The sequence below is a fragment of the Halyomorpha halys genome, unplaced genomic scaffold, assembly GCF_000696795.3.
Source record: "Halyomorpha halys isolate HHAL.00 unplaced genomic scaffold, Hhal_1.1 Scaffold744.1, whole genome shotgun sequence".
Classification (NCBI taxonomy): domain Eukaryota; kingdom Metazoa; phylum Arthropoda; class Insecta; order Hemiptera; family Pentatomidae; genus Halyomorpha; species Halyomorpha halys.
In genome coordinates, this window is record NW_027105596.1 from 434,599 (window position 1) to 444,044 (window position 9,446).

A 9,446-nucleotide genomic window follows, 5' to 3' on the forward strand; every position below is an offset into this window, starting at 1 on the left:
CTTTTTTTCCTTTTTGTAACTACAGTGTTTGTATCTTTTTTAGCCCTGACGAAGCCCTGCAACGTGGGGCGAAACGTTGGCTCAATAAAATAGTATAATTATTTACTATTTGAGTTTTTTTTTACCGCACCCGGACCATATTCCATTCAAATATATTATTTCGTTCAAAGAAGTCTCATGTCTGTCGGCCAATAATTTAAATTATGAAGATACGAGTATGTTACAATACCATTAAAAATAGATTCAATTAACATCCACTTCTCTGATACGAACTTTTTTTTTTTAAAAACTCGGACGATTCATTTTTCATAACGAATGTGTAATGGAGTCCTTTAATCTCCGCTAAAAGCAAAGCTCACTTTATTAAGCTATAAATAAATTAGGCTGACAGACCGAAGATAAATTTTTTATTCGTTGATAGAAGCGATAAAAAATTTAGAAGGCTGTATTTTGGAAGAATAATAAAATTAGCTGACATATATAAATATCTGGATTTAAAAATAATATTTAATTTGGAACTGAAAAAAAAAAAATATCATTTTTTCTCCATCATTCATTCTCTCATTTTATCTCCACGTTCATGATATTTTAAAAAAATATCATGAACGTGGAGATAAAAGATCGAACATGAATTTATAGCATTTCAAAATGAGTATTCTAAATCTGACTATAACACATTGCAAGGAGAAAACATGAACAAAAATTTCATTTTTTTTTTTAATAATAATTTATAGATATTTACAACTGAATTAAAAAAAAGGTTTTTCCAGTATTAGATTTGAAGTGGCCTTATAAATTTAAAAAACAATATTTCAAGAAACAAACCTACTTTTAAAACACTACAATTTGTACACTACCTTTTTTTTTTGTATTGACTAGGCCGAAATATTTTTTTGTTGGATAGTTTAAAACAAAATAAAATCAACTAGTAATAACTCACTTTTTACCAATGCCGAAATAATGTCTGTAAGACTTGGTCTATGGCTCAAAGACACTGTTTGGTGGGAGAACCAATTATGGTGAATTAGTTTATAAGTATAAGAAACCACACTCATCAACATGATTAGTCACTTAGGAGGATATTTCTACACTTTCCACTACTTTGTGCTTCGTTTGCACTAAGCAAACCACTTCCAGGTGTAGAGTCCGACTAATGTTTATCAAGCCAATTCTTTGCATATACACATAAAATTCCTTTTTATCCATTTTTTTCAAACTAACAAAATTTGCTTCACTCTTATTATTACTTTATTTTTATACCTGATCGGCCTGGTGGGCCTTACATGGTTGATATAACTTATATATATATAATTTGGGGTATAGTCATACAAATGACACCCCTAACTATATAAAATGTTCTTATTAAAAGAAAAAAATAATAATAATAAAATAAATAGATAAGAATAATGCTTCTTAATAAAAGAGGAAAGTAAAATTAATAACAAAAAATAATGATATTGGTACACTTAAATAAAACAAACAATTGCCTTCTAATAGTAAAAAGAAACAAGTTAATTTGAAAAAGGGAAGAGAGAAGAAAAGAGAGAACAAAAAATAATAATAAAGAATAAATAAAATGAATTATAATAATAAGTAAATAGAGGTAGTGTGACTATGAATTAATTTTATATTTATTAAAAATTTATAAAAGAATGTCCTCCAGCAGTCTGGGCTTCAGTCTTCGGGTTGAGGTTGGGTTTCCCAGGTTGTAGGTCCAGATATTAATTTTTTTTTAAATATATGCCATATATAGGTAAGTGAATGTAAAAATAATAATTACCGACAACTAACTTAACATTCACTACGTTTTCTGTATTTTTTGTCATGTAGATAGTCTCTAAAATATTTCTTTTTTGTTGTCTAGTTTAATTTTTATTTTATTTTTTACATACTTGAAATCAGTTGTGCTAATTTAAATATTATTTAATAAAAATTTATTTAGTTATTGATAAGTTTAAGAATCTGATACAAACATTTTTTTTTTTAAATACTTTTTATCTATTGATAGATATTACAATCTTCCAGACAGTTGTGGGCAATAGGTAATAGCGATGAACGATCACATTCATACTAAAATAAAATACGAATAAATATAAATAAATGAATGAAAAAAAAAAAATCTCTCTTAAAATATATACAAACAGAAGGATAAACAAAATGAACATAATCAAACTATGCGTATGAAAAAAATAAATAAATAAAATAATATAATCTCTAGTCACATTTACACTCTTATATACAATATTTACACATTCGACCAGAGGATCCCTGAGCCCACACTATCCCCCACGTGTGAGGGATAGAGCAGAGCTCAAAAGATCCCAGCGCACATCTCTCTTGCCACATCACTGGTTCACACAAACTTAACAACAATAAGTAGCAGTGATAAATGATCACATTCATACCAAAATTAAGAAATAATAATAATAAAAAATTAAATAAAAGTAAATAATAACAAAATCTCTATATGTATATAAACCGAAAGATAGATAAAATGAACATAATCAAACTATGTACATGAAGAAATAAGTAAAAAATGCAATAAGTAAAATTTCGAACACCAATCATATTTACACTATTATGTACAATATTTATACTGTGGATCCCCGAATCCATTCTAACTCTCACGCTTGATAGTACAAGAATCCCAGAGGAGAAAAAAGGCATTTATTTCACCTCAATATTTAAATACTTTAATGAAAACTATGTAATTACTAGTCAAAATTGAGTAGTCTACCAAGTACAGGGAATATGGGGGAATAAAAAATAGCGGCAGTAAAAAAACAATTAATTTATCATTCCGAGCTCCATATCTTTAAAAGTACCAACAACAATAGAAAACCAATACCGCTAGACAATCATTTAATGTAGAGTAAATCAGCTAAAATATGAGCCCTAAGGCAGCTTCATTTACGTTCAATATAACTTTTGAAATAAGAATATTTCATAAAAAACGCAGAGAAAAATCAGAAGTTAGCGAATTTATTTTGAGAAATCTATATCTCAAAAACCATTCGACGTACAGATGTCTATTAGAACTGAAAATAAAGCTAGTTTAATGAGCTATAAAGTAGTTTATGATGTTTATCTTCTTAGGAGTAGTAGTTCTCATGATATTCGACAAAATAAATACAAAAAATGTTGATTTCTAGTTGATCGGATAAAATATATGAAAATATTATAAATGGGGTAGTAGCCCATAGATATAAAGATACGTAATAGATATTTGTACGTCGAATGCTGTTTCAGAAATAGATATTTCAAAATAGATTCCCTACTATCTAACTATTAGTTAGCTGTTACTATTTATGTTACTATAGTTACCGTCTTCAATTGTATACACTATCAAAAATTGATATCAAAGTTTCAATAGTGTTCAATTAATCTATATAATCAAATATAGCAAAGCATTGCCGGGTCTGTTAGTGTAAAATAAAATATTACACGGTGATCACTGAACAATTTTTTTATATAAAAGTTAGATTAATAATTTTTTATATTAGAAACAATAATATGTCATAAAACGGGAACAAAATCGTCGGTAATGAGGACTTTGATAATACTACCAGAGCCGGGAAGAAAAAAAGGTAGTCATTTCACCCCAATTTTTGAATACTTTAATAAAAAATATGTATAATTACTAGTCAAAATTGAGGAGTCTGCCAAGTATAGGTAGGGGGAATAACAAATAGCGGCTGTTTAAAAACGTAAAAAATTAATTTTTTATTCGGAGTTCTATATCTCTAAAACTACAAAAACACAAGAAAACCTAGGAGCACGTTATTTAAAGTAATGTAAATTTGCTAAAATATGAGCCCTAATAGAACTTTTTGCGTTCAATAGTTTCCGCGATATATATTTTTAAAAGGCAACATTTCATAAAAAAATATATTCAAAGATTAGTAGTAAGTGAAGATATTTTGAGAAATCTTTATCTCAAAAACCATTTGACTTATAGATGTCTATTAGTACTCAAATAAAAGATAGTTTAATGTATTATAAAGTAGTTCCTGACATTTATCTTTTTTATGATTTTTGCTAAAATAAATTTGCTTTTAGTTGTTCAGTACATTTTTTTATGAAATGTTGCTTTTAAAAAGGGTATATCTCGAGAACTATTGAATGTAAATAGCAGCTCTATTAGGGCCCATATTTTAGAAAATTTACTCTACTTTCAATGACGTTCTCTTAAGTTTTCTTGTGTTGTTCCAACTTTTTAAGATATAGAGCTCAGAATGAAAAATTAGTGTTTTTTAAGGTTTTGAAACAGCCGCCATTTTTCATTCCCCTACCTATACTTGTCAGACTCGTCAATTTTGACTAGTAATTATACATAGTTTTTATTAAAGTAATCAAATAATTGGGGAGAAATAACTGCCTTTGTTCACTAAGGTACTAAGAGGGCTAGTGTAGGTCTCTTGGAATTTCCAGCGCAGCCCTCACACCGCGTCACTGTATATTATTTTAGTTTTTTTTTTCACTTTTAGATATGAATTATAATATATTATATTATCTATTATCTTATATTATTACAGGTAAATGATGGGCTGGTATTGCTCTAAAACGCCTTAATTACAATTAATATTTTAAGAAGTGAAAATGGTTACATTGTTTCCTTGAAATGATATAATGATTGGTGTTGAAGTTTCTATCTCCAAGGAGCTCCATTACAACTGTTTGACAATTATTGGTCACCTTTATCCGGGTTCTGTCCATCAGCCGGAGCAAAAAGCCGGACGTTTTGGGCGAGGCAATCAAAGCACTCTAGAAAGCTGAAACCCGGATGAAGTAGAAATTAGATTGTAATCAATTCCCCCCCCCCGTCCCAATTAGCTCCTGCCAGCAGTTGTCCAAACTGCCACTAGACCTCCTCGCCTCTCCCCCTCTTCCACGGCTCGGAATTTCAATTGGATTCTGCGGAGTTTCGTTAGAGGTGAAATTGTAACTAAACTTTGTTTTAGCAGTGTTTTTTTTAATTTTGATTTATAGTTATTTTTTCTATGAGGTGCAATGGAGTTCCATGATATAATAATACCTAGGAAGAACCGTTGATAAATGACAAGAAGTGTAATGGGTCTGAAAAGAAAATTAGAGATAAAATATTATTTACTTAATAAAAACATTTGAAATAAACTCAAATGATGATTAGTACCATAGGCAAATTGAGTTTTTCGCTAGATTTAATCCAAAAATAGAGTTTAGCGGAGTTTAGAAGATCTGCTGTTTTTCTTTAATACTACTATATGAGTCAATAAAATATATTTTTTTTTTATCAAAGAAAAGATCGTCCAAATGTCAATTAGCACTCAAATTAAAGCTAGTTAAATGTACAATAAAGTAGTTTATAACCTGTATCTTCTTAGGGGTAGTAGTTTTTATATTTGGCAAAATAAATTGAAAAAATTTAATTTCTAATAGTTAGGTTAAACGTATTGGTATTTGTAAAATTTATCTTATGAACCATAAGACATACATGTGTCTGTCAGCATTCAAAATAAAGCTAATTTAAATTAGTATATGATACGTATCTTCGTAGTTTTTATGATATTCGCATATGAATTTGATTTTTTTCACATGAAAGTTTGTTTAAACAACTAGAATTTAATAGATTTTAGAAAATATTATAAAAACTACCACTCCTACGAACTTAAACGTTAGAGTTTTTTCTTCTTTCGTATCCCCCTGACGAAATAAGTTATTGAATATATACATATAGGAGATAGTTATATGATATATCAACTATTATATAATATATATCAACTAGAAATCAACATTTTGTGAATTTAGTTTGTCGAATAGCTAGTCGAGAACTACTACTCCTAAAAGAAAACTACTTTATACCACATTAAACTAGCTTCAATTTCAGTTCTAATAGACATTTATACGTCGAATGGTTTTTGAGATATAGATTTCTCAAAATAAATTCACTAACTTCTGATTTTTCTCTACATTTTTTATAAAATGTTTTTATTTAAAAAGTTATATCTCTGAAACTATTGAACGTAAATGAAACTGGGCTCATATTTTAGCTAATTTACTCGACTTTAAATGATGGTCTAGTGGTATTGGTTATTTCTTCATGTACATAGTTTGATTATTTTCATTTTATCTATCATTCGGTTTATTTAATTTAAGTTAAATTAAGTTATTTAATTTAATTATATTATTTAAATTTCTTGAGACAAGGTAATTATTTATTAAATAAATCAAAAATTCGTATCCATTTTTGTCTCAACACTTTATTTTTCACCAGTCCAAAGTTTCGCCCATTCTAGCCACCCTCAAAGACATCTTCAATATAATTTCTTCCTCACATTAATTTAAAGTTTCTTTTGCAGGCTATTCTGCCCAGGTAATTTTCTTTATTATAAGTTAAAAGCCTATTTTTTGAAAATTTAAAATCATTAATATTTAATTTTCCTATATAAGATTATCAACAATTAATACACTATCATATAACAAACCATTTATCTCATATTGAAGATGTCCCTGAGAATGGCTAGAATGGCAGAAACGTTGGACTGGTGAAAAATAAAGTATTGAGACAAAAATGGATACGAATTTTTGATTTATTTAATAAAAAAAGTTATTTAATTTTTATTTATTTTTTTAATTTTGGTATTAATGTAATTATTTATCACTGTTATTGTTTTTAAGTTTGTGTCAGATTGTAAAACTTATCAATAACTAAATAAAACCATTCGACCTAGTTTTTGAGATATACCAGGTCATTCAAAAAGTCCTGTCGTTTTTTTGGGGGAAATTATAAATAAATAAATATTTTCAAATAATCACCTTTATTCATCAAAATATCCACCGTTACAGTCGGTAACCTTCTCCCAACGAGATGGTAAAGCCCAAATTCCTTCCTTAAAAAACTGTTGATTTTTACTGCAAAAATAAGTGGTCAGTTCGTGAATTAGGTTGTCACGGTCTTGAAAACATTTTTGTCTCAGATTGTTGTCGAGATCTCTGAATAGGTGATAATCAGTGGGTGACAGGTCAGGGGAATATGGTGGGTGAGGCAAAACTTCCCAGCCTATTTCTGTCAATTTTTCCCTGGTCAATTTGGCGGTGTGTGGTCGAGCGTTGTCTTGAAGAAGCAAAGGTCTTCTTCTGTTGACTAAGCAGGGATCAAAAGTCTTAAGCTTGGATTGGCAATGGTCCAGTATATTGCAGTATACTTCTGCAGTGATGGTTTGCCCTTGATTCAGAATCTCAAAATGCACTATACCTTTGGCTGTCCAGAAAACAATGAGCAAAACTTTCTTTGGATGGAGATCTGGTTTTGGAAATTGTTTAGGTTTCTCATCTGCCGACAACCACTGATATGATCGTCTGAAGTTGTTGTACAACACCCATTTCTCATCACAGGTGATGATTCGATTCAAAAAGGGTTCGACTTTCAAGCGGGAAGTTAACGAAGATGCAGTTGTCAAGCGAACAAGCATATTGGCATCTGAAAGCTTATGAGGAATCCATTTATCCAGTTTTTTCACTTTTCCCAGTTCTTTAAGGTAATTCCAGGCAGTGGTGGCTGAGATATTAAGTTGAGAGGCTATCTCTGAACAACTTTGACGCGGATCCAACTCTACTACTCTTCGAACGTCCTCCTTATCAACTACAGTTGGTCGACCTGAGCGTGCCTCGTCTTCTAGTGTCTCGTCGCCTCCACGAAATTTTGAAAACCAAAATTGTGCCTTCCGCTCAGACAGCACATCTTCCCCAAACACGGAGCATATTTTTCTAGCAGTTTCGGCAGCTTTTGAGCCAAGTTTAAACTCATAGAGCAAAATCGACCGAATTTGAGTTTCAACTGGAATCATTTTAACTAGACAGTTGGATGGTGACTGCATTAAATTAATCCTCCTTAGCCTCCTATTCATAAAGTATAAACATTTGTGTTTACATGGATAAAAGTTGTATTGAACGGAATTAATTAGCAAACACTCTAGAAACAAAATAAACAACGAACAAACGAAAAACGACAGGACTTTTTGAATGCCCTGGTATATTTCTAAAAATAAACACACTTTTTTTTTTTATGAAATGTTGCATTTTAAAAATTCAAGGTTCATGATTACTCTACTTTCTCTTAGGCTTCCTGGTGTTTTGGGAGTTTATAGATATTGAGCTCCGAATGAAAAATATAATTTTTTAATATTTAATCTTTTTAACGATATTTAATCCCCCTAACAATACTTGGCAGACTAAACAATTTTGACTAGTAATTATACATAATTTTCATTGAAGTGATCAAAAATTGGAATGAAATAACATCCATTTTTATCCTCTTGGGCTCTTGTAATATAAGTAATGATATATCGCCTTCCAGCAATAAAAGGGTTAATAAGCCTTACCTATTCTTAAATGTAGACGTAATTGGAGTTTTAAAATAAAAAGTACCTTTAATGTATTGAATAGTACTCTGCCACGAGTCTAGAAACCACAGCTAAATGCATACAGGTATAAATTTTTTTATCTATTTACAATTTTAATGAGGGTCAATGCAGAAGGACCCCAAGGGAGGATATCCATATAATTGCTCCCTTAAGTAATTTTTTTTTTTTCAGATTCTCAAGTGAAAATAAAAAGCTAACGCTACAGTTACTATCCACTCAACAATTTATCCAACGACTAATTAGTTCCGTTAATAGAAGGGTGATTAAAGCCATTACCACTTTAAAAAGTGTAATTAATTAAAACAATTAGCTCAGAGAGTCTAATGAATTGAAGGAACGACTGGACGGGCGGTAAGTAGCCTACTCGGCTGTTACGGGCTCCACTCGGCCGTTCGCACTCAAGTCCCGACTGTTAGTTAACGAGGAAGTATTGTCTCGGAGGGAAATCGTTAATGAGAACATTTATTTTTTTCTCAACGCTGTCGTAAGTTTTACGAAAGAATTGAAAATTGTATTTAAGCAATATTTCGTTACAGTACAAGACCCAAGAGGGGAAAAAATGCAGTTATTTTACCCCAATTTTTGATAACTTTAATGAAGACTATAATTGCTACCGAAAATTTGTATAATTACTACTCAAAATTTATGAGCCTGTCAAGTATAGGTATGGGGAATAAGAAATGGCGGCTGTTTCAAAACATCGAAAATTGAATTTACCAACAACACTAGAAATGATGAATAAAAAAGAAAAGCAAATTTACTCTAATTTAAAAAGTGTTCTTTTAGGTGAACACTATTTAAATTAGAGTAAATTTGCTAAAATATAAGCCCTAATACAGCTATTTACGTTCAATAGTATTTGAGATATACCTTTTTTATATGCTATATTTTCATAAACAATGTACTGAACAACTATAAATAAATTTAAAGATGAAAGGAATATGGTCCGGGTGCGGTCAAAAAAACTCAAATAGTAGAATTATACTATTTTAATGAGCCAACGTTTCGCCCCACGTTGCAGGGCTTCGTCAGGGCTATTTTGAC

General features: G+C 30.2%; 1 protein-coding gene across 1 annotated transcript; it reads right to left on the reverse strand.

Annotated features, from left to right (window-relative positions):
* Positions 1–5,035: 5,035 nt before the first annotated feature.
* On the reverse strand, positions 5,036–7,826 carry LOC136797008 (histone-lysine N-methyltransferase SETMAR-like). The gene is made up of 2 exons (XM_067052376.1): positions 6,893–7,826; positions 5,036–5,076 (listed from the first exon to the last, which is right to left on the reverse strand). The coding sequence occupies exons 1-2, from the start codon at positions 7,824–7,826 to the stop codon at positions 5,036–5,038; spliced, it is 975 nt and encodes a 324-aa protein (XP_066908477.1).
* Between the last annotated feature and the right edge of the window lie 1,620 nt (positions 7,827–9,446).

Coding starts and splice junctions, on each gene's coding strand:
- LOC136797008 (XM_067052376.1), bottom strand. CDS start 7,826: ATGATTCCAGTTGAAACTCAAATTCGGTCGATTTTGCTCTATGAGTTT. Junction 5,077..6,892: donor ACTGACCACTTATTTTTGCA/GTAAAAATCAAC, acceptor TTTTCTTTTCAG/ACCCATTACACTTCTTGTCA.